The sequence below is a fragment of the Sycon ciliatum genome, chromosome 10, assembly GCF_964019385.1.
Source record: "Sycon ciliatum chromosome 10, ocSycCili1.1, whole genome shotgun sequence".
Lineage (NCBI taxonomy): Eukaryota > Metazoa > Porifera > Calcarea > Leucosolenida > Sycettidae > Sycon > Sycon ciliatum.
In genome coordinates, this window is record NC_088652.1 from 20663992 (window position 1) to 20689813 (window position 25822).

The following is a 25822-nucleotide window of genomic DNA, read 5'->3' on the forward strand; positions in this document are numbered from 1 at the left end:
TCCTGCGTCCCGGGGAACGGAATGGCTGTGATTCCGTTACAATAATTATTTATTTCTACCCAACTTCCCATGACTACCATGTATAAAGTCTTTGTCTATGGAGTAATTGAAGAGTGCATACATAATTATTCCCATAGCTATGCAGAAGACGTTACTTCAGTAACATCTGGCGCTAGCCAGGGTCCACACAGCTTTAATTTGGTGTTTGTTTGTGTGTTTGTGTAACGCCTGGCGCTATCCCGTATCTGTCCCGTACCGTACCGTACCATCAAACACAGCTGGCCTTAAAGAATGAGTATGAATGCGAAGTGTATGGGGGAATGCATGTGGGGCGATAGTGCGGGTTCGAATCTCAGGTAATGCCTGAAAAAATAGGAGAATTGAAAAATTTATAACATCCCTTTTCTTTTTTTGCCGTCATCAAGGCGGTAGACGGTGTCGTATTACCCTCGACCGCACCTGTCTCGTACCTATCCCATATCGTACCGTACATTCAAAGACGGCTGGCCACAATGCATATTCAAATAGGGCTTTCAAATACAAGATCATAACGTGAAGCAACTTGGAAGAATTAGTATGTATGCGAAGTGTATCGGGGGATGCATGCAGGGCGATAGTGCAGGTTCTAATCCCAGGTTATGTCTAAAAACAAAAAGTAGAAACTTATAAGAATTTATAACATCCCTATGCTTTTTTTGTCTAGGTCATCAAGGCAAAAAAGCATAGCGTAGGGCCCTGAGCTTCCAAGCTCTCTCGTTTATTTCTACCCAACTTCCCATGACTACCATGTACAAACTTCGAAATCAGGTGAAGTGCCTTAATGGACATCGCTCTGAACTACAATTTTGACCCTCGTTTGCAGTTGATGTGAGAACGCGATCAGCCTTTTGAAGTGTATCTGTTCAGATTCAAAACACCCACTAATATTTGTAACGTAGACAATTGTTCATAAGTTTACGAGAAGAAAATCAGAAATCCATCAGCCATACTAGTTTTCGTGATTCTCGTGCATTGGCAACTAGGGTATTAGGAAAAATTCGCCCAATTTTTGGGCAATTTAAAGGGGAAGTTAAAGGGGAAGTATACCCTAAAATCAAATTTTCACCAGTTGTAGTCTTCGGGGTGCTGAGTCGAATGGTCTTGGTCCGAGGAAGCTGAGACGCTCCCTTCCTACTTGAATCCCAATCGAACTCGCGCACTTCCACCGAAACTGGGTGACTGCGCCCTACTAGATGGGGATTTGTATGCAAAATGTCACTAAAAGCGCCATTTCGTTCTTATAAAAGCACGGATGACCGCGATTGGCCCATATATTGTAGTCTTTTGGACGCTGAGTCGACTGGTTTTGGTCCGAAAAAGCTGCGATGCAGCGTTCCTCCTTTATTCCCAATCGAACACGGCTGAACAAGCGGTCACGTGCTCCTGCGTACACCAGTCACCTGGTCACCGTGCCTGCAGGGTACAACTTACTAGCCTGTTTGACCTTTTTTGGGTGCAGTCCTGTCACTCGAGTTGACCTCGAGTTGAACCTTGGTGTGAAAGTTGTCGCCTGCTGGCGCGGTGACCAGGTGATTTGGGCACCCAGGAGCACGTGACCGCTTCTTCAACCATGTTCGATTGGGAATAAAGGAGGAACGCTGCATCGCAGCCTTTTCGGACCAAAACCAGTCGACTCAGCGTCCAAAAGACTACAACATATGGGCCAACCGCGGTCATCCGTGCTTTTATAAGAACGAAATGGCGCTTTTAGTGACATTTTGCATACAAATCCCCATCTAGTAGGGCGCAGTCACCCAGTTTCGGTCGAAGTGCGCGAGTTCGATTGGGATTCAAGTAGGAAGGGAGCGTCTCAGCTTCCTCGGACCAAGACCATTCGACTCAGCACCCCGAAGACTACAACTGGTGAAAATTTGATTTTAGGGTATACTTCCCCTTTAAGGCAAAAATCAAAATTTCACAAGTTGTAGTCTTCGGGGTGATGAGTCGAATGGTCGTGGTCCGAGGAAGCTGAGACGCTCCCTTCCTACTTTAATCCCAATCGAACTCGCGCACTTCTCGAAACTGGGTGACTGCGCCCTACTAGATGGGGATTTGTACGCAAAATGTCACTAAAAGCGCCATTTCGTTCTTATAAAAGCATGGATGACCGCAATTGGCCCATATATTGTAGTCTTTTGGACGCTGAGTCGACTGGTTTTGGTCCGAAAGGCTGCGATGCAGCGTTCCTCCTTTATTCCCAATCGAACATGGTTGAACAAGCGGTCACGTGCTCCTGTGTACACCAGTCACCTGGTCACCGTGCCTGCAGGGTACAACTTACTAGCCTGTTTGACCTTTTTTGAGTGCAGTCCTGTCACTCGAGTTGAACCTTGGTGTGAAAGTTGTCGCCTGCTGGCGTGGTGACCAGGTGATTTGGGCACCCAGGAGCACGTGACCGCTTGTTCAACCACGTTCGATTGGGAATAAAGGAGGAACGCTGCATCGCAGCCTTTTCGGACCAAAACCAGTCGACTCAGCGTCCCAAAGACTACAACATATGGGCCAATCGCGGTCATCTGTGCTTTTATAAGAACGAAATGGCGCTTTTAGTGACATTTTGCATACAAATCCCCATCTAGTAGGGCGCAGTCACCCAGTTTCGGTGGAAGTGCACGAGTTCGATTGGGATTCAAGTAGGAAGGGAGCGTCTCAGCTTTCTCGGACCAAGACCATTCGACTCAGCACCCCGAAGACTACAACTGGTGAAATTTTAATTTTTGCCTTAACTTCCCCTTTAATATCAAGACAATTTTTGCTTTATGAGCAGCCTAGGACAATTAAATGAACTACACATACCTGAGGTCTGGGCGGTGTCCGGATGTCCGGTAGTTCTTTATTGGTTCTCACGCCATCAAGTATTTTGGCATCCAAAAATCATAAATTCTGTACGACGCAAAATTGAGAAAGGTGGCTCTGCTGCAACATGACGGAAATATCTCTGGGGGAACGGCTTTCAGATTTTGTTTAGGGACTATCCTAGCCCTCAGCAGGCCAAGTTACAATAGCATTCATGAAAGTCTTCCATGCCAAATCGACGACGATCAAAAATTTAATGGTGATTTTGCTCAAAAATGGTCACAGAAAAAGTCGAAAAAGCGGCGTCGTCATCTTCATTTTGCATAAAGATTCGGGGAATCGGGGTCCTGACCTTGGGCTTGGGGCATGGTCCGCGGCATGCATGGACTGTTTGAGAGTTTGCATCATGCATGTGATAGCGTGCCTTGATGTCATACATACTTGTATGATTCATGCTTTCTCGTATACGGTAGCGTTTGAAACTTTGGTTGATTTTTGTGCTCAGCTTGAATTTGGAACTCAAATTCATAATAATCTCAGATTCAGAAAGCAAATATCGGTGCTGCTTGCTCATTTCCTATTTCGTTGTGGAGGATACTTCATCCAAGGAGTTTTTCCTGTCGACATGTCCCTGGAACATTATTAGAGAACTTGAAAACAGGAGTAACTTTGGGACCTGGTGACTTGACAAGGAGGCTGCTGTCCGAATCCAATCTTTACAGCAGCAAATATGCCCTCGGTGGCGTCAACTGAACGGTTCCTGAAGGACCATGTGTCTCAGGTAATTCTGAATTTATACTCAATATGCATACCCTGCTCGCGGTCAAAAGACTTGCCGTGGAATTTCTTTGGCGCTCCCCGTTTCGTATGTTCTACGCCGCAATTGTTTTCACAGAGTAGCATGAGCATTTTGCTGAGATGCTCAGGAAATATCTGTCGATTGTCATTGTTTGTGCGCATTTATTGTTGGAGTTGTTGGAGACATAAGTTACTAATACTAATAGCAATCGTATTTGTGTCCACCATCTTGTGCCTGCGATGTATATTACTACTAGTATGTGGCGTACCACACGTTCAGTAATGGCAGTAGGCTTGGCAGGCTATTTTATTTAGCTCCTGCTCGTGTTCTGTACGAAATTTCTGACTGGGTTCAGCTGATACGACCGTAGTCAATCAGGTTCGCCTGCCATGCTGCCTTGAGTACTCCATGTTTGCTGCGTTGAAACTACGATAAGAGCACGTGATAGTGAAGATCGCGGAGGTCACAAATCAATCCAGTTAGTGAACTGTATTGGGTTCCAGTTGCACACAAGCAGGACTGGATGCATCATTACAGTTATCAGTGCAACCTACTAGAACACCCGAGAACCTGTTGATTGGATTGTGGGGTTTGTCTCATGTTCACTAGTCCATGGTTAACCGGTTGGTAGTACCCACGCCACGCTCAAATGGGAATGCGATGCCATTCGAATGTTGTCTGGGCCATGACTTAGATTCGCACTCAACGTTTTTTGTTCAGCCACCAGTGGGGTATCCAGGTTTGCACTGCAGGGGGACATGTCGCCCAACAGGACACATAGTCCTGTACGTGTACATGTAGTCCAAGTTCTAGGATTCTTCAAATATTTATTCTGTGATCGCTGTGCCGAACAGACAATATAGGCATACCGTAATTTCCTGTTAGAAGTCGACCTCTTATGACCTAAAAATCCGAATTAGAAAGTGAGTAGTAAGTCGACTGATGTAAACGGGGTTAACTGCTTCTGACCTTGTTGATGTTGAAGCTGTAAACCGAGGCCCCAAGCATTTGTAGTCGACTTATATTAACCGAGGTCAACTTATAACTGGTAGAGTACGATACATGTACCGTATGGGGTAAAACTGTGTGTTGTGACTAGTGATCACTCACACCGGTTGTTACACGCAAGAAGACTATTCAAATTTCGTCCATGGGCACATGCACATTTTACGAATATGCAAGTGGGACAACACTCCATTTGGTCTTCAAGTCCGTTACTCTGTGACAGGACTCTACCGAAAAAGGAAGCAAACAAGGCCAGAAAGTGCACAGCGCGCTTGCACCATCACATGCACGTGGTACAAAAGGAATCATAATGCAAGCATGAATCATAGCCGAAGATGGAACACAGCACAGTTGTACGAGTGCATGATCGGCAGTTACGAAATGTTTTTCGAAATAACAAATTTATCATGAGAGCAGCTGAAATAAATACAGGTTTTAAATGGAAACAAAAATAGAAAAGAGAAGATGGAGACGCAGAGCAGAGGGCGATGGAACAGAATTGAATTATCAGTGTTAGAACATCTGCATGGACACTTGGAATAGCAGAATAGACTACGACATGGCGCCAGACCGGAACATCTCCACGTGCACGTACATACCACTGTGACCAAGAGGAAGATAAACTGACGATATCCATAACTACAGTAAAACCTGTGACTAACGACCACCCCTTGGGGGGCCAGATAAAGCGGTCTTTAGTGGCAGGTGGTCCTTAGTTAGAGGTTGGCACCGCACAACCATATATGAATGTGAGACTGTCCGTGCCTGGCGAAGTGGTCTGTAGTACCAGGCTGGTCGCTAGTCACAAGAGACCTTTTGCATTCCGAAATTTGTAATATTTTTCGACTCCGTTGTGGCCAAGAAAAAACTCCAAACCGAAAACGGCATTTTTGTGTTTTTCGCATTCCGAAAGTTGTTTTCGACTTCTATCGTTCCGCTTCCATGGGTTGTTATGCAGAGATAAAATGGCGGAAGTGCGCATCCGGAGCGCGGGAGAAAAGAACCGAAAAAACTTGACAACATGACTTTTACTTTGCACATGTGCTGTACAGCCCAGTTCAAATTTATACATTTGATTTAGAATGTTGCCCGAGGATTACGATCTTGTGGTGTCTTTACTTCTCCTCTCCTACGACTGTGGAGATATCGACCATCAAGATCTTCTTCTGCTAGTGCTGGCACTGGAAGACGATCAATCAGAGTATGATTTCAACCAAGACGTGGGACCACGATTGTGCTTTGAGAATCTCGACGATGAAACTTGCCTACGTCGGTTCAGATTCAAGAAATCTGAAATAATCGAGCTCAGTGAGCTGCTGTCTTTACCAGACAAGTTCACGGCTCCTTGCAGGACACCGTGGTCAGGCTTGGAAGGCCTGTTGGTTGTGCTCAGAAGACTCGTTTTTCCTAACCGCTTGGGAGAACTTTGCGAGGAATTTGGGAGATCGAAAGGAGTATTAAGCTTAGAGTTTAACATCATCCTCAAGTGGGTCCACGACCGGTGGGGTGACCGACTGGAGCACCCGTTTGACAAGCCTTTCTTTACCCCCCGAAAGGCTAGCTGAGTACAGAACAGCAGCCACACGGCGCACGGGTATAGACCTGAAAGTCACGGGCTTTATTGATGGGACGGTCCGACCAATCTGCAGACCCGGAGTGGAACAAATGCTCTTCTACAATGGGCATAAGCGCACCCACACGCTTAACCCTTTACTATCCGTACATACAAGCATCGATCCAATGGGATCGATGGGGTAGGCATTTTGAAATTATCGTAACTTGCTCAAATCTAGGTCTTTTGGAGAGATCGAAATATGTAGGTCGAAGAAAAAGGTCTCAGCTGTCGCCTCGAACAATTCCCGACGCGATACGAACAGCGGTTGCTGAGTTATCGCACTCGTAATTCTGGTCCCGGGAAAAGTGCGTTCAGAGCGCGACGCGCATGTCGACGGCTGGGATTTTCCCTGTTTACGTCACCTGTTGGCAAGGCTACACCGATTCAAATTCAAAAGTAGGTTCCCGGGAATCTCTACGAAAATATTTGAGCTCGATACGAGCAACAGGGGTGACATGGTGGATTGAGATCGATCTCGAGCGTGAGCTCAGCGATTTTGCGCGTTCCCTGGCTTGCAGCGCTGGACCAGTGCATCCTGTGGCGCCGAGTGTGGGCTCATTGCGTTCGTCTCGTCAAGACCTTTCCAGGATGCCCAAGATCGTGGAAATCGTCAAATTCAAACCAAAGTTACGTCTAATTTTAGTTTCAGATTTTGTGGTTGCGTGGGCTTGTATACATTTTAATCGGACAGTAAAGGGTTAAGTATCAATCTGTAACTGCGCCAGATGGCCTGATCCTGAGCATGTATGGGCCGGTCGAGGGACGCCGGCATGATGCAGGTGTTCTGAGAGAGTGGGTTATTGCCCTTGCTGGAGCAGTACATGCAGATCCCAGATGGAGATGGTGTATATGCTTTTTTACGGTGATCCTGCTTACCCGCTATCTCCCTTTATACAGAAAGCGTTCAGTAATGCCGGAATCACACCTTTGCAGCAGTCCTTCAACACTCATATGAGCAGTGCGAGGCAAACTGTTGAGTGGAGATTTGGCGAAATCGTCACGTTGTGGGCCTACGTGGACTACAAGAAACAACAGAAGATCGGCGTACAAGCAGTTGGCCTACACTACAAGGTTGCCGCGTTCACAAATTGCCGCACTATAATTCGTGGTGGGAACAAAACGTCAATGTTTTTGATGTCGATCCACCATCTCTGGACATTTACCTCCAGTAGCATTTCAACAAGGCATGCAATAAAGAGTACCTTGCATCTTGCAGGCTTCCCCACTTTGACTTTTCTTGTTGGATTCCCGGCTTGACTTTATAATTATGACTGTGTGAGTGTATTGTTTTACTGCGACAAATACAAATCTCTATTTGAAACTCGGATGTTGAGCCATAAATAAATGAAGAAAGGAAAAGGACATATGGATACGAGTTTAGAGTAACTCTCCATCACTGTAACTGGATACTATATACAGTCAGAAAGTGCAATAACTAGGCACTGTATATAGTATCCAGTTACAGTGATGGAGAGTTACTCTAAACTCGTATCCATATATCCTTTTCCTTTCTTCATTTATTTATGGCTCAACATCCGAGTTTCAAATTGCACACCTGATGAGCCGTCACGAACCATACGGCGAAACGTACGTCGTGTGAAACAACTTGTTTTGTAGTCAACTAGTCCATCACAATGTCATGCATGAGGAGTACTGTAGGAGTTTGGCTTTCGGCTTGTACAATTCGTTTTCGCAAAGCTTCCCCTTTCTTTACTTATCTTTGATATTTATGACCCACCCAAGTTGGGTGGTGTGCTGCTTTGCTGCTTCGAATTGTAGTTAGACCGCTTTGTCAAATATCGTACTGGTCTCGTCATCGTCCAGTAACAATCGACATTCTTTGTTCTGTTGGGACTGTAGCTTTTGCTCGTTTTCGTTGCGCTTGCCTTCCCCTCTTTGGTCTTTCCATAACGTTGAACCTTCCAAGTTGGAAGGCTGTCGGTTAGCGCTACGGAGATGTGTTGAAGCTAGGTGTCAGGACGTCGAATGTCTCAGTACTCTGTCAGTTTTGTGCCTAGTTATTGCACTTTCTGACTGTATATAGTATCCAGTTACAGTGATGGAGAGTTACTCTAAACTCGTATCCATATGTCCTTTTCCTTTCTACAAATCTCTATCTTATCTCTATCTTCTACGGAATTGTCCTCGCTGTGGTGGTGGTGATGTGCAAGATGTGCAAGTGGATTGGCCAAGAGTGCAGTGTGGAGTGGTGGAGTTCCCTGAACAAAAAATACAAATGTTCAATAAATCACCGAGCAGAAAAGGGAAGAGAGAAGTATTACAGAGATAAATAGAACACGGTAATACAGACAAAGGTCAACATGTTTCAGATTTTGTCCATAACGCGCTCCTTCATCTTCGTAAATATATCGTCCCTTTTCTCCCGACTATCTGCTTCCTTCTTCTCTTTCTCAACTCTTGCCTTCAGCTCTGCCTCCTGTAGTGCCATCTTCCTCTTTTCCAAGTCAAGCACGTCACCAGATGTCTGTGCAGCAGCACGATCCTCTTCAAGAGCCACCTGGAGCGAGCACACACACCACATGCCCAAAATACACTTTCATTTCTCTGACTAAAATTTGTTCTGCGAGCACAATTGATACACGTTTGCAGCAAGCTTGCAGTAATTGTACTGCAACTCTTGATTGAAACTAGAGTAACCTTCAGTGTAGAAAGTTTTCAACAACGAGATCTGCGTCTCGAGCAAATAACCAATCCATTTGGACATTTCAAAAAGGGATTCAGACCATTAGAATAAAGGAACAATGTGCCTTTTCTCCCAGCTCACCTTCCTTTCCTCCACTTTCAACTTCCTTTCTTCCAGGTCCCGATCTGCAGCATCCTTTTCGCGCAGAAATTCCACCACCACTGCAGCACTGCTGAGTTTGGTTTTCTTCGCGCGCGCCCGCGTGCGCGCGCGGGGAGGGCATGACCTGCATATATCGCCATCTCCTTCTCCCCAAGGCTTCTGCAGGCATCATCCCTTAGGGCCTCTGCTACCGACTTGGGAGTAGCTTGCGGTGCAGTTTGCGGCTTCTCCTACTGCAGCATCCTCAGCTCTGTCAGAAGGCGATCTCTCTCCGTGTAGAGACTCTTCATCCGTCCCCGATCCCTTCCTCTTCTTGTTGTCATTCTTGGAGTGTTGGTCGAGCAGTAGCAGGGTTCGATCCCTGATGGATTTTTTTCATTACGCTACGAAATTTAGGGTCAGACGAGGCAAGCACTGTGGCAGTTTCCTCAAATCCTGTTGAGCCACGAACGAATGGGGTTGATGACAAACAGAAGCTGCCTGCACATAGTCAAATCCATGTGCAAGTCAAACCGGACTTGTGAACGGCCAGCAGAAGATGGGGAGGGCACAAATCCTACGGCTGTTGCTGTGGGCGGAGGGGGAGGTGAAGCAGACGATGCAAAGCCAATGCTCCCGCTGCACTCCAAGGAGGGTGGAGATGGGGAAGAAGACGGAGTCGACATGGCTGGAGTAGAAAAACAAACTGCACGCAGGCCTTCCAAATCCAAGTTTGAAATTGAAAATTTTCAAGCACCAAGCGCGGGAAAGAACATCAAAAAGCCGAAAAAGTACTTTCGGAAAACAATGCACTTTCGGCACCAAACTTCCGAAAGTTCGCCTACATTTTCGACTGTCAAAGTCAGGTTCCGAAAAATATTCCGAAATTCGGAATGCAAAAGGTCTCTTCAGTTGTCTTTAGTTACAGGTTTTACTGTACAGTATGTGTGGTATGTGTGTTGATCAATAATGTGGTGTGTATGTGCCTGTCTGTCTACCTGTACATGTGTTTTGTGTGTGTGTGTGTGTGTGTGTTTGTGTGTGTGTGTGTGTGTGTATCTGTCTGTGTCCCTGTGTTTGTGTGTGTGTGTGTGTGTGCGTACCTGTGCTGTAACAGTACGCTCACAAGGACCAGGTGAAGAGTCAAGTACTGGGCACAGTACGAGTCTACAGCGACTTGACAACCAAGAGAGAACCCTACTGTTCGTAATTGTCTCTTTACTGTATCAGCACATTGTGTTCTGTGTGTGTGCAGATAATAATAGTAGACGGAGACTCCCTCGATTTAGGCTAAGGCCTGTGGAGAATCCATAAATACAAAACACAATACAAAAAATAGTCTGTTTACTGTATCAGCACATTGTGTTGTGTGCCAGATGGCAATGCAAAGAAGCACTCAATATGCAGTACTTGTACAAGTACGAACAGCCGTCGTTCACAAGCTTGGATAACACAAAAAGAACTATTTCCTGGTGCGGCATGTACATTGTGCGCCATCAGATTTCCAATAGCTTGATCACAGGCGGACTGGGAGTGTTCGTGGGCCAAAAACTCGGGTGCACATTTGGATTGCGGTGGACAAATCTGGTTGTTTTCAGGCATCCACTGAAACGGGCTCTCGTGAGAATGCCCGTCGTGCGAGTCGCATATTGGGGTCAATGAACGTGCGTAGCTGATGTGTGATGTGTTGAAAGTTACGAAATTCGAATTATTTTTAAATAACCACTCTGAAGAAGAGATGTTCAAACATCTCTTCTTCAGAGTGGTCAACACATTGTATTTTGCACTGAGCAAATCCAACGCAATCTCTTTCCCTCTACAGTAAACTCTTTGCAAGCTTCTTTGGAGTCCATTCAGCTGCGTTTCGTATCTGTTTGGCTTGTGATGTGCACTGATATCTTCTTTGTTCTGGGCATACTTTGTGCACGCACAGATCACCCGGATGGCACACGATCAGACTGGCTGAATATGGTCGGCACAATTCCAGTGGTTTTCAAAGGTGAGTAGGTCAATGACCTGCAACGTGTCTGATTTCAGCGGGGGGGGGGGGGGGGGGGGGGTACTAATTTGTAAGTAAAACCTGTCAGGGCGACCACTCTGATAAGGAAACCACCCTCCTCCCCCTCCCCCTCTGCCACCACGAGTGCCTCTCTCTCTCTCTCTCTCTCTCTCTCTCTCTCTCTCTCTCTCTCTCTCTCTCTCGGACAAACACTCGTGGTGGTTGCACTTCCTGCCCTGCTTCTTGTACAGACTGTATGCGTTGAGAACAGCAACGTCGGCGAAGTGATGGCCAAATTTGCGGTTCCATTTCACCGCCTTTCTGATCGCCGAGTAGTGAGACTGCAGCTGGTCATTGCGGTCTACTCCGCCCATATGCTTGTTGTACTGCTGAATCGCCGTCAACCTCTTGATCATCTTGTGCTGCGTATCTCTTTTCCCAGTTGAAGTGACAGTTGGCTCGAACATAGTCGTCAGTATGTAGACGTCTTTGCTTCACGAAGAGAGCTGATTTTCGACGTCATGGGGGCCTTTTCAGTTCTTTCTCACACTACCGGATACAGCTGTTCCACAAGCTTGAAGATAATCGAGCAAGCTAGACGCTCGAGTAGAAGTTCTCTACAAATAGCATGTAGCCTTTGTTCAGGTACCCAAGTATCAGGCGCTCGACAACAGCCCCAGACTTGCCAATCTGAGTCGGTAGAGCATGAGCTTCTTAATGTCAGGGTCGTGGGTTCGAGCCCCGCGTTGAGCGCCAATGTTGTAGTCTCACGGAAAATAGGAGCTGACGTGGTTCAAATAATGACGGAGGTGTGAACGCGATGCCAGATGCTCCAGATGCTGGGCTTGAACCATAATTTCAATACTGGCCAATCTCACTTCTACGTTACGCACGCAGGCACAGCAGAAGTCAAAGTTCTTGGTTCGCACGAGGGACTCGAGATGATGAGATTGAGGATGAGACACGGGGTTATGAATGTAGTCAATCACGATATGTGTATCTCTACTACGTTCTGCTATACTCTCACACAGGGGCTACAACTTGTTGGTTCACTGGTATTTATAGTTAGATTATCATCAAGACTGGGAGAAGACTAACTCGACAAGAGGACTAACACAACTCAAGGAGAGGAGAACTAACACCACTTATGGGTGCGTGTGTACATGCATATACGGGGGAGAGGTCATTGGTGTGTGAGTGCGTGCATACATGGAATCGTGAACTTAACATGACGAACAATATCGGAGTCATGTCCGCCAGCCTCGTTTCCAGCATAAACGGACAAACCGGCCATGTGGCCAGATGTTTCACAGATTGCGAAACTCTTTATGCCGAATATGGACCGCTTTGAGGGAATGTGTTCTTTGAAATTCAAGCGTCCTTTCCATGGGATGAGCTCCTCATCGATAGATATGTTCTGCTCCATAGTGTAAACACAATTGAAGCGGTTCGCCAGCAGCAGGTTGAGAAGAGGTCTGGTCTTGCACAGCTTGTCACCAGCAGCTGCTTGTGATGTGTTGTCCGCACAATGTAGATATGACATGATGATGGCCCAGCGATCTCGCTTCATGGCAGCTGAAAACCATCAAGTTTAGATGAGCTAGTTCTTCTTATTCCGCCACAAATCAACGTTTGGCTTCCATAGCAAGCCCATCAGCAGGTGCAACGACAAGATTACCTTCATTTCGCCAACATCGACATCATACCAATCATGATAGCACGACCGCCGTGAAAGGTTGAGGTGAGCGGCAATGAATTGGGCCGCGTAGGGGTTTGTTCCTGTGAAAAGTGACAGGTTGCATCCGGCAAGAATACACTGACGTTATCATACGGACTGGACTCTGGTGGCATTGTCGCTCGCAATCCTGGCTGTGCAGTGACGGCATTGTTACTTGGGGTTTTGTGGGCTTTCTTCCATTCGCCTACTTGTACAGCACATCAATTCCAGTAGCAATTGGGGTATTGAATGCAGACTTCAGATGGTGGTAATAAAACCATAAGAGGAGTTAAAAACACACGAAATTAGTTACGTAGTGAGGTGTACACTTCACGCACAAACAGTTCAAAGGAGAAGACTAACTTGTCTTGGCTTTTTTCAAACAAGTCAAAAAATTCCACAATTATTTACAAAAAATTATTATAATGCTATGAATAGAATAATCTGCACACTCAGGGTGCGTTTGGTTGGTACGACCTAGAACAGGATCGAACAGCTGGTGCACATGGAGCAGCCTCATGCCAACCAAACGGTACTCCGGAAACAGAGCACATTTTTGTGAAAAAATGAGCCAAACTTGGTGCATTGGTGCATTCTTCATAATGTGTATGGGTCACCATGGTCGACCGGTCACTTTGTACGGTACAACGAGTCCAACCCAGAAGCGTATGGACGTGATCATTTGGGACCAAAATCGATGTTCCCGCCAGGTTTCACTGTGAAAAAGTGAAACTGCTCGGTCTGCTCCGGCCTCGAGGCCGGAGCAAGCAGAGCATGTTCTGGCCGGCCCAGAACAGGTGCAGTCCCAACCAAACGCGCTGTTCTGGTGAATCCTGTTCTAGTTCGTACCAACCAAACGCGCCCTCATACTTCAAACACACAAGGCAAGGTAGGTAGGCCTAAAGATTTCCAGGAACGTTTTCTTGTTACGATCATCAGTTGGAAAATACATCGCAATAGAGAATATTAAAAGGGAACATGTAACTAGCAAGATACTGTGGTGTGGGGATGGCAAGAAAAGTAAAGAAAGAAAAACATGGACTAAACTGTACGAATTACTAAAAAATATATAATCTCACCTTAGTGGCTGCGGTGGTGGTGGTGGTGGTGGCAGCTGTGGTGATAGTCGCTCAACTTTGCCTGGGGTGGTAGTGGCTCAACTTTGCCGCTATGGTGGTGGTGGTAGTGTGCATGCAGTTAAAGGACACGCTATGTCCAATATTTGCTGTTACCTGCACACCAAGTTTCTGTCCATGTGCAGCCTTTCCCAGTGTAATGTCCCGTTGTTGCTTGGCATGCATGGTTCACTAATGTGGCGTCCTTACACTTTAGGAACTCTCTCCAAAGTATATTTAATCAGGTCCTTATCATAGTGGAAATGCTTGACAAAAAAAATTGAAGTTGAACCAATACTTTCCCCACACAGTGGGTGCGTTCGATGTTGCCCACGAATCGATTTTTGAATCCATTCATGAGTGATTATTACCCCTGGCTATTCTCATCACCCCATGTGAGTAGGAAGAATTGATTACGAACCGGTTCCAGGGCTCATGTCATAGAATTGAACAACTTGAATGCACGAGTTTCCATTCATGAATCGATTCATGGCAGTAATCAAACGCACCCAGTAGGTCAGTAGGCCACTCAAAAGATTAAAGCAAAAGGCAAGCAGCATGTAGGGTGGCGGGCATGTCAGGCAATTAAAAGGGGAAGAAAGAAATAGAAGTACAGGGAATAATTTAACCGGCATCGCATCGCAGTTTACTACACAATTCTTCTGAGGTGCGAAACAACTTCAGAAATTTGTCGCAGAAAACTGCGATGCATATAGATTTTTCACTGTACCCTACGATGCACAGTGTGCATGTACATGTACATGCCCGGTGTGTCTCTTAGGGATAAAATAGATGCACAAAACTTCGAAAGTGCTGAGCTATGCATCCTGGCACCAGGCTAGGTTTGCAACTAAGGTGTCATAGTGGACTTGTGGTCTGAGTTTGCACTCTGATCAGTTTATAAAAAGGATGGTTGTCAAGTGCGGAAGAATATTGCTACGCAGAATTTTTGAATAGCTATTCAAGTTTGATTTTGCATAGCAAAATTGCTATGCAAAAGATTGAAAGTAAATTATTCCCTGAAGTAGTAGCAGTGTTCATAGTTTTTCTACTGCTACTGTGCTCATTTGCCAAACCTATCTCCGTAGTATTTGGCATTGATAGCGATCTTCAGCACAGCATTACAGCGACGGAACCTGTTGCTGCCGCCACTGCTGCTGTCGCCTCTGCTGCTGCTGCTATTGCCGCCTCTGCTGCTGCTATTGCCGCCTCTGCTGCTGCTATTGCCGCCTCTGCTGCTGCTATTGCCGCCTCTGCTGCTGCTATTGCCGCCTCTGCTGGTGCTGCTGCCATTGCTGCGTCTGTTGTTCCGGCCATCGTTGTCTACATCGTTATTGTTGTTGCTGCACCGCTGCTTCACGCAGGTACCAAGTATAACATTCCGATCATCATCTGGATTCCAGACCAGTTCCCGGCTAAGCCACCGTTATGCCTGGTACAGCCTACAGCCACCATGATAGTACGACCAGGTAGACACGTCGACGCTAACGGCACAGTCTACCTGCCCTATTTGGAGGACTGGAAGCGGGTGAGTACCAATGTCTTCTTCTCACTGGAGTTGTATGTATGTATGTATGTATGTATGTGTGTACATGTATGTATGTATGTATGTATAACCCATAGCCATTCTGGCCGTGGGGGTGCCATGTGTGTCAAAAGGGCGCGTTCAGACTGGTGTGAAAAGCAAGCGGAATGTGAAAGTTGTCAAGGTGAATCGTTCACGTGACGTTCCCGCCAGCGTAAACACGGAAAAGGTTTCCCACCACTGTGCAGGCCAGTGGAATGCAGATTCCGGCGGCACGCGAGAGCACTTTAGATATACTTGCACCACATGTGCCGTCTTTTCTTTTTATTTCAGCCTCTACTCTTTTAGTCTGACTGCATGCTTTTGAGTTTTGACTTCTAGACTGCCAACTTCTCACATCGTGCCGAAAACTTTGTTCGACTCAGCAATGGAGAGGGAGTTCATGGAGCTGTACGTGGTGATTTTCGCGGGCTCTGCAGGCAAAACGTTGACTGCGAACAAGAAGCATACTCTGATCGCGGAGCGGATGAATGCCACCCAAGCACCAAACACTCCGGAAATCGTATTCTTTCCGTCGACAAGCACAAGCAAAAGCACAATGATCCAGTATCTCAACAGACTGAATTAGTTTATTTTGATGTCCAACTCAAACTGAGTAAAATCAAATTTTTCTAATGTCAATTGATTACCGTATTTTCCGGGGTATAAGCCGCACCGGGGTATAAGCCGCACCCCCCTTTTTGAGGCAAAATATTGACTAAAAGTTGGTATTCGGAGTATAAGCCGCACCCACAAACCAAGATTTTTCACACTCATTGAAAAATGGCCTTTCTACAAATTTATTATGGTTATGGAGCTAAATACCATGTTAGATCAGATTATGAAGTGTTAGTGCACCACAGGTTGCTGCAGAGATGTTGGTGTATTGCTGTGTTGACTACAGATCACTCCATGTCATCTGCACTATCTTCAGTCTCGCTGCCACTGATGCACTAAAACTACATGACATTGTATAAAAGTGCCGGGATAGCAACACAGGCGCGAAGCTGAGTCGAATGACATGTCACATGACGTCAGCATGCATACTGATGTATGCTAAGCATTCATTCGCGCAAGCATATTCGGTGTATAAGCCGCAGGGGCGATTTTGGTCCGATTTTTAGCGAAAAAAAGTGCGGCTTATACCCCGGAAAATACGGTATGTAAAAAAGCTTGTCAAAGTATCACAGTCATGTACTGGCCATTCCAGCGGGATACACGTGCAGTGTGATTGCGATTCCCGGGATTACGCTGCAGCATTCCGGCGGCTATTCACGCCAGTCTGAACACGCCCTAAGGCAGCAGCATCAAAGGAACGGAGAGAAAAAACTAACTACGCTGATAAACAAGCTGTCTGTAGTACAGGCTGTAGCAGGTAGTGTCTTGAACACTTTGACTTTCATGTGCACGTGCCCAATGTACATTATTCCTATGATTCCATGCCATTTTAGCACCCTCGAGTTCAGCACCAACCAGGTGAGCGCGACCGTTTCCGCGCCGTGAACCTGAGCACCGAACTTTACAGCGTCACATATTTAAGCGCCGTTTCCTTCAGCCCCAGCAGATAAGCGCCGAATATCTCAGCGCCACATAAATCAGCACCACATAAATCAGCGCCATGTATTTCAGCACCGAATACGTCAGCGCGACCTTTCTCAGCGCCATAAATCTCAGCGCCACAGATCTAAGCGCCATGTTTCTCAGCACAAATTTATTATAATGACTGTGTGTATGAACATCGTCTGTTGTGACTATGACTGTACAAGTATTGACTTTCCGCTGTACTGTATCACGCTGTACTGTATCGCCCTGTACTTCATCGCACCGAACTGTACTGCGCTGTACTTTATCGCGCTGTAAATTACCGCGCTTTACTTTTTCGCGCTGAGTTGCTGGCGCTCTGCTTTACTGCGCTGATAGTCATGGCGCTGAAGTGCTGGCGCTGAAATGTATCGCGCTGAAACGGTGGTGCTGAAGTGGCAAGTCACCATTCCTATGTGTCATGTGGCTTTGTGCACAATGTATGCTGGTCCTGTGACCTGTGTGCCATGTACAGGGCAAGTCTACTCTGGCAGGCCTTGTTCACATCATCTGTGGAGTGTTTGGCGAGGAGCCACCAGTCTTCAGTCGTCCGGCCAACCAGCCGTTCATCACCAGCACCGCCGCACGCCGCACAAGCGGCACTGCCGCCGACGCGACCATGGTAACCGCGGGTAGCAGTGGAGGGGTCGCTAGGTCGGTAGGTGCTAGCACATGCGCGACGAGCGTTGCCATGCCTCAACCACCACCATCGTTCAGCACTGCCACCTCGCAGCAATGTAAGTGGCAAGTTGTGGTGATGCAAGCGCTTCTACGATCACTTAGGTTTTCGTTTTGCCTTCCTTCACACACAGGGTCGTGGACCGGAGTGAGCGAAATTTATTTTTAAATGGCCAAGCAATCTCAACTTCCTCTTTCCGGTTGTGAAGTTTCCTGTAGATGCCATTGTTTGCATTTTCAGTTGTCAGACCCCACCAATCACCACCTTTCCCTTGTGCTTGTGTAAGTCATTCAGAGTGTGTGAGCAACTTCCCCCGGTCAGAATGTTGGCCTTCATGTGTGTGTGTGTGTGTGTGTGTGTGTGTGTGTGTGTGTGTGTGTGTGTGTGTGCGTGCGTGCGTGTGTATGTATGTATGTACATGTATGTATGTATGTATGATTGTCTGTCTATTTCGGTCGGTCTGTGTGTGCCTGTCCGTGTATGTGTGCGTGTGTGTGTGTGCGTGTGTGTGTGTTTGTGTGTGTGGTTGTCGGTTTGTCTGTCTGTGGCTGTCGGTCTGTGTGTATGTATGTGTGTGTCTGTGTGTGTGTGTGTGTGTGTGTGTGTGTGTGTGTGTGTGTGTGTGTGTGTGTCTGTCTGTCTGTCTGTCTGTATCTGTCGGTCTCTGTGTGTGTGTGGCAGATCCCAGGATGGCCTCGGGACACCTAATTCGTCCAACAGTGGCAATGCCTGCCACCACACAGGCTCACACAAGCAGCAATCCACCTGTGTTCCATCCTATGCCTAGCATGGTACCTACACATGGGCCACCCGGGGCAGGTACGGCCCTGCCCAACCACGGGCAGGCCCCGGTCGCACCCGTAGCCACCGCCGGTACAACACCCTATCCTAATCTATCACGGTTGCCCGGCCAACAGGCGCAGCCATCGTTACCGTCGGTAACGCAGTCCAGTGGGGGAGGGTATGCGGCCAGCTCTGGTCCTCCCAATCCAGGCCATGTGCCATTCCCGGCAGCTAATGCTGTTGCTGCTCCTGGCCCTGGCTATCCGAGTTCAGCGCAGCCTGGTATAGGTGAGTCACTGATTACTAGTATCGCAAAGTACCACGAGAACGCCCCGTTTAGTGAGAGTGCCCCACCTTGATTTTACAGCCAAGGAAAGGGAAATCGTATGGCCGAGTGCAACGAAGTTTGTAGTGTGTGGGAACCTTAGCGTACTAAGGTCACACTTGGCAGGTTTTTGTGTGGAGCGCGTGCCTGCTCAAAGGTTGTTTATGGATTGACTGCACCACGGGCAATGTGTGTACAAGGTGCGTGTTGTATGACCTACAGACAGCACACCACCTCCACAATGCAATCATGAAAGGACGAGATGGCGGGGTGCTCTCGCGGTACTTTACGGTACACTCATATTTCATTTATCCGGGCGGTCCAGAACCGTGCACTGCCCATAACTTTGAAATATCCGTAACTGCGAATCACATACATTTTGATAAGGGCCATAGATTTGGCATGTGACGTCACTATTTCTGCAAAAGTGCCAAAAGAGTACTTCCTCCGGAAAGAAAAACTTCGTGACTTTTTTACTACTTTTCGCTGCTGTTATTTCGCTCTTTCTCCCTGGTTCTGTCAGCCTGGAACACTGACATGACATTTCGGAATCGTAGGAAAGCATACTTCATATTCTGGAGAGCCGACAGTTGTCGCAGAGCAAGGGTGTCGACGTTGCAAACAAAGCAAAGCAAAAATGTTTCTCATTTTCGTCCACCAGGCGCTATGAGAAGAAAAGCACTGAGCTCACTGCTCGTCGTTGCTATGTTTTAGTTCAGAACTTGACAGAGCAGGACAATGGCACCCAGGAGCAAGAATAGGGGAAAATGAATAGCAATAGCAGCTGGCATTTTGAAATCTTCGCCATCCCCGAAGAGCCTTTCGGCATGCGAACAAGTCGGCACGATGTCAAAACTATAAAACGCAGAGAAGTGACAATCGTCACTTCACGCAGCAAAGCAAGATGAACAAGTTCAAAAATAGAAGTCAACGCTCAGCCACTGCAGAGCCCATACCTCAAAGTGGATGATGTCGCCTTTTCCAGCAGCCTCGATGATGTGTTCTTGGTCGCAAAGGAGAACAGGCGAGATCTGATCGGGGCAGTCGGGAAGTGCTGGTACGACTCTATGATATCCCTCGGAGAAAATTTGAAATGTTTGGCTCTGCCTGTGTTTGTCCTCGAGCGAGAGCGGAGGCGGTAATGAGTACCAGTGCTGCAGCGGTACCGTGGTCTCCGCCAAGATGTTGGAGAAGGCATTCAGGTAACAGCGAAGAGGATCAGGAACGCGGAGAAGCTTCTCCGCGACATACGACATCGTGTCGATCGACCTGCCACTTGGACCGGTTTCAGCCGTGATGAGTCGAGCGATGGCGACCCAGACTGAGACTCTACTCCCACTAATCGATCCTGTAGATATTGTAGATATGTCGATTGAACGTGTTGAAGTGTTTCTCTTCCAGAAGAGCACTTCTGTTGAGCACAGTAACTCCTTGAAAAGTCATGTAAAAAGGTCACGAAGTTTTTGTTTCCGGAGGAAGTAGTAATATTTCCACTGAAACTCTCCCAAATGGTGCCCGGTAGACTGAAGTGCCCATAACTTGGGGGTCCAGATAACCGAGGTATAAGTGTACTTGTACATTTTACAGGCCTGTTACACAGAACTCTACTCATTACTAGTGGCTACATGTAAGCCATGTGCATCCTGCAGATCAACAGTGCTGGCAGCTGAAATCCAACCCCTCAGCGGTGCGTTCACTTTCTAGCGGCTTCTATTTCGTAGTTTTACAATCTTGTGTTGGGTGTTTGCGATGTGAACACCGCTCAGGGGTCGGATTTCAGTTGTCAGCACTGTATGTTGGTCGGTTTAATGATCATGCGGAGTATATTGGCGCTGGCGATTTTGAAAGCGGTTTGCATATACTTACAGGGTCGCGCAGACTTACGGGGTCGCACAGACTTACAGGGTTGCACGGACTTACAGGGTGGCACCGACTTACAGGGTGGCACAGACTTACAGGGTCGCGCAGACTTACAGGGTCGCGCAGACTTACAGGGTCGCACAGACTTACAGGGTCGCACAGACTTATAGGGTTGCGCAGACTTATAGGGTTTGACAGACTTACAGGGTCGCGCAGACTTACAGGGTTGCACAGACTTGCAGAGTCGCGCAGCCTTACAGGGTCGCGCAGACTTACAGGGTCCCACAGATTTACAGGGTTGCGCAGACTTACAGGGTCGCGCAGACTTACAGGGTCGCGCAGACTTACAGGGTCCCACAGACTTGCAGGGTCGCGCAGACTTGCAGGGTCCCGCAGACGTGCAGGGTCGCGCAGACTTGCGGGGTCGCGCAGACTTACAGGGTCGCGCAGACTTACAGGGTCGTACAGACTTACAGGGTCGCGCAGGCTTGCAGGGTCCCACAGACTTGCAGGGTCGCGCAGACTTGCAGGGTCGCGCAGACTTGCAGAATCGCGCAGACTTCCAGGGTCGCGCAGACTTGCAGGGTCTCACAGACTTGCAGGGTCCCACAGACTTGCAGGGTCCCACAGACTTACAGGGTCCCACAGACTTGCAGGGTCGCGCAGACTTACAGGGTCGCGCAGACTTGCAGGGCCGCACAGACTTGCATGGTCGCGCAGACTTACAGGGTCGCGCAGACTTACAGGGTCGCGCAGACTTACAGGGTCGCACAGACTTACAGGGTCGCACAGACTCACAGGGTCGCACAGACTCACAGGGTCGCACAGACTTGCAGGGTCGCGCAGACTTGCAGAGTCGCGCAGGCTTGCAGAGTCGCGCAGACTTGCAGGGTCGCGCAGACTTGCAGGGTCGCGCAGACTTGCAGGGTCGCGCAGACTTGCAGGGTCGCGCAGACTTGCAGGGTCGCGCAGACTTGCAGGGTCGCGCAGACTTACAGGGTCGCGCAGACTTACAGGGTCGTGCAAACTTACAGACTTGCAGGGTCGCAAGACCTACAGGGTCCCGCAGACTTACAGGGTCGCGCAGACTTACAGGGTCGCGCAGACTTACAGGGTCGCGCAGACTTGCAGGGTCGCGCAGACTTGCAGGGTCGCGCAGACTTGCAGGGTCGCGCAGACTTACAGGGTCGCGTAGACTTACAGGGTCGCACAGACTTACAGGGTCGCACAGACTTACAGCCTACATACAGGGTCGCGCAGACTTACACTTGTGCGTGTGTGTGTGTGTCTGTGTGTGTGCGTGCACGTGTATTTCTGCTCCTGTTGTGTGTGCCTGTAGGGCAGCAGACACCGTATCCACAACAAACCTACTTCCAGCCGCCGCCACAACCTACAGGCAGTGGCTTCGCACAGGCTCCACATTCTGGTGGTCTTCAGCCAGTTAGCTATCCCGGTCACCTCTCCGGTCATTTAGCAGGCAGCAGTCCTGCCACAACGGGGAGCACAACAGCCGGCGCAAACACGACATATAGTGCTGGTGCCGGCGGCACTGGCATGGCAACGTCCTCACTGGCCATGTCCTCGTCCAATGCCCTCGTGCCGGGGGTCGGTGGAAGCTCGTCAACAGGCAGTCTAGAAGCTACCACAGTCAAGGCCAGCCTCGTGTCCGCCGTCGAGGATAAGCTGCGCAGGAACTTGGCCAGCTCGGAGCAAGCCGCACAGGTACGTCGTCGATGTGTGTTGTGTGTTGTTGTCTTCATCTATCTTATGCATCTGTGCGTCTGTGGGGAGGGGGGTTACGTCGCTGTGTGTTGTTGTCTTCATCTGTGTAGTTCAACCAGCCATGTGGTGTAGACCAGGCTAAAATTGGTGACGGTCAATTCATCAGCCTTGCAAACTGTTGAATGGTGTAATCCCAGCACAAGTTGCTATGTCAACATAGCTTGTTCGCTAACATCGCTTCAGCGATGGGCAGGAGTGCGAGTATGAGTACCTCTGTGTTTATTTTTAATAGGAGGGTGTGGGGGGGGGGGGGGGGCAGGCTTGTTTCTCCTCATCATGTCCGGCAACAACTACTCTGCAGTGGAGTGTGTAGCTATACTGGAAATCCGAAGGATATACCTCTGCACTTTTTTCCGTATGTGTGCGTGTGTGTGTGTGTGCGTGCTTGCGCGCGTGTGCTCAATCACAGGAGGACTTGTCTCAACTCAGTGGCACACACTCAGAGCTGGTGGACGGTGGTAATCGCTTGCAACAGATGATTGATGAGATGTCTGCAAAGCAGGTTAGCGGTTAGATTCAGCTTGTTGACTTGTCTTGCTGACATCAATATTGTCTTTCAGGGTTCTCGCCAAAGCGACATAGCGGGGCGCTGCACCCTCCTTCACGTTTTGACCACCTCCTTTCCGAATGAATGCTCCACCCTTCAGAGTGTGAGCACCCCCATTTTGTATGCATGATTAGGACACACTATGTACAGTCATGTACATGTACTAGCACAGGATTGTATGAGTCATTGCATCATAATCATCACTTACCTCTACAACCATATCAATGGCGGGTTCCAGTGGCCGGTGAATAAATACATGGAATGGAAGTACTCAATCTGCGGACAGAACTGTTTCCTCCTTTGTGGACTCGTCAGCGCAGCACAGAGGAAACGAGGCCGAACCTGGTAGCAATGAAAAATAAATTTTCCAATGCCAGATTTAAACCAAGCCCGAACGTACCTTGCCAGAGTGCTCGAACTGACAAGTCAGTGAGCTCTGCATAACGCAAACAGCAAAGGCACTACCCCACGCAAGAGTGCTCAACTGCTACAAGAGCAGGAGCGAAATACTCAATCTGCGGACAGAACTGTTTCGTCCTGGGATGGAAGTACAATAGTTGTTCGGTTGCTTACTGGTGTCGGTGAAAGTAGCGGCCAAAATGGCGGCAAAAATGGTGGTAAAATGACAAGATTTTGGGTCCGATGGGTGCTCGTCAAAACCCGATTTGACCTATATTCCTATTTGGTGGACTACTGTAACTTGCGGCGTGTTGGTCCCTGAGAGCTGGGAGGGAAGGGAGAGGGGAGACACTATGGATGCATGACAGTGCAGTACTGTAAAAGCCCGTGTATAGGCCCCAGGCGTATAGAATAGCAGCCTCGGTTTTCTGGGCGTATACAAGGGCACGGGCGTTATTTTGGAACCGGGCGTATACTTGGAATAGGGATAGCAGTAAGTATTGGGTATCGGTACCTGTACATGTACTGGTGTTGCCGGCATACCTGGGCGTATACATGGGCATGGGCGCTATTTTGAAACAAAACTGTTGACTTCCCCTGACTGGGCGTGTACACGGAGGGTGGGCGTATACAGGGGCTTTTACGGTACATGCACATTGATTGGTATTGGATTCGCTTCAAAAATGCCATTAGTTGTGCGGTGGCTTAGTTTTAACATCCAGTGCTGTCCAGTGAAATCCGATCGCATGTGTCAAGTATGCGCCCTGCACCAGTTCCCATCCCAGTATTCGCTGATTGCACCAGTTCCCATCCCAGTATTCGCTGATTGCACCAGTTCCCATCCCAGTGTTGGCTGATCTAGGGCTGCACAGCACCCGGGCCTGCTTGACATTGACTGACTTGATTGGATTTGATTAAGCAACAGCACTGTCCAAGTCCAGATGTGGTGCTTGCCAGAATGTCTTATCTCTTAGCCTGTCAAACCCTATTTATAGGGTTTTCAGCCGCGCGTTCTATCTTGTGCTCTCTTGAGAGCCCACTTGGCTGCTATGGCAACTAGACGCCTGTGCCCACATACGTAGAATGTACGAAGGGTTCTCTTGCTGAAGACCGTGAAAATTGTGTTGCTATTTTCTTCGAGTACGGTTAGTTTTAGTGCAGCGCTGTCGTAAAAAATTCTAGGCCCTAGATTTTTCACGATGGAGGAAGAGCAACTTGAGTTAGTGGAGACGAACTCGGGCGATGAGAATGTTCCTGGCGACCTGGTGTCGACTCAGGATGATGATGTCGATGTTCCAGCAGCGTCGGATGCTCCTGAAGAAGAAGGCGAAGCATCAACAGCGGCTGTCGCAGCTGCCGCTCCCGCCATTGCCGTTTCTGCATCAGCTGATCCACACGTGGGTCGGAAGCAGTAAATGCGGCGACACTCGCGCACTTCGTAGGAGCGCTCCTGCTAACATCAATGGCAATGCAGTGAAAATATCAAAAAAAACCAAGTGAAACTGTGTGTATTGTGTGCCCAGTTGTGAGGACTGATCAAACCCTTTCTTTAGGGGTCCTAACCCTATACATAGCGTCTTTATGTGTAGCGTTATGTCAAACCCTATATATATAGGGTTTCCTGGTGACAGGCTAAGAGATTGGGTTTGTGTCCGTGTTTGTGTCTGTGCTTGTGTGCCTGTCTGTGTCTGTGAAAAATGAAAACTAGGGATTCATTGGCCAGAAAAATGAAAACTAGGGATTCACTGGCCAGGCTAAAATTAGTGGCGGTCAATTCATCAGCCTTGCAAGCTGTTGAATGGTGCAATCCCAGCACAAATTGCTATGTATAACATAGCTGCTCGCTATCATCGTGTCTGCAATGGGCATGTGTGGGTCTGAGTGTGTGGGTCTGTCTGTCTATTGGTCTGTGTGCCTGTGTGTGTGTCTATCTGTCTATTTGTCTGTGTGCCTGTGTGTGTCTGTCTGTCTGTCTGCCTGTCTATTTGTCTGTGCGTGCGTCACTCTCTTTGTTTGCTTGCAGAATGAGCTGCGAGCGTCGATTGAGGAGCTCAAGGCTTGCCAATCAGAAGTACACACTGCTAATGATCGTTTGCAGAAACTGACGGATGAGCAAGCCAATGTGGACGCCATTGTTGTGGCTGATTATCCATTACATAGACAGTAAGGAAGGTGTCAGTGTGTGTGTTTGTATGTGTGTGTGTGGGGGAGGGGGGGGGGGGGGTGAATGGGTGATAATGATACCAGTACTCTCCATGGTACTGGCGACAGTGTTTCCCCTATTTTTTTTATCTTCTCTCTCTCTCTCTCTCTCTCTCTCTCTCTCTTTTAGAGTTGAACCATGCAAGTATGGGCTAGGTTGTAATAGCTTGCTCTTGTAATCTTGATGTGTGTGTGTGTGTGTGTATGTGTGTGTGCGTGTGTGTGTGTTT

At 48.1% G+C, this 25822-nt stretch overlaps 1 protein-coding gene across 1 annotated transcript in view; it reads left to right on the forward strand.

Annotated features, from left to right (window-relative positions):
- Window positions 1–3380: 3380 nt before the first annotated feature.
- The window catches only part of LOC135826478 (tumor susceptibility gene 101 protein-like), a 24561-nt gene continuing 2119 nt past the window's right edge, over window positions 3381–25822 (forward strand). The window contains exons 1-9 of the mRNA XM_065339086.1: window positions 3381–3616; window positions 10157–10241; window positions 10973–11038; window positions 15235–15398; window positions 17491–17752; window positions 18376–18765; window positions 22002–22384; window positions 22854–22946; window positions 25414–25553. Coding sequence (XP_065195158.1) covers window positions 3566–3616; window positions 10157–10241; window positions 10973–11038; window positions 15235–15398; window positions 17491–17752; window positions 18376–18765; window positions 22002–22384; window positions 22854–22946; window positions 25414–25553 — 1634 coding nt within the window. The 5' untranslated portion in view covers window positions 3381–3565. The remainder of the gene's footprint in view (window positions 3617–10156; window positions 10242–10972; window positions 11039–15234; window positions 15399–17490; window positions 17753–18375; window positions 18766–22001; window positions 22385–22853; window positions 22947–25413; window positions 25554–25822) is intronic.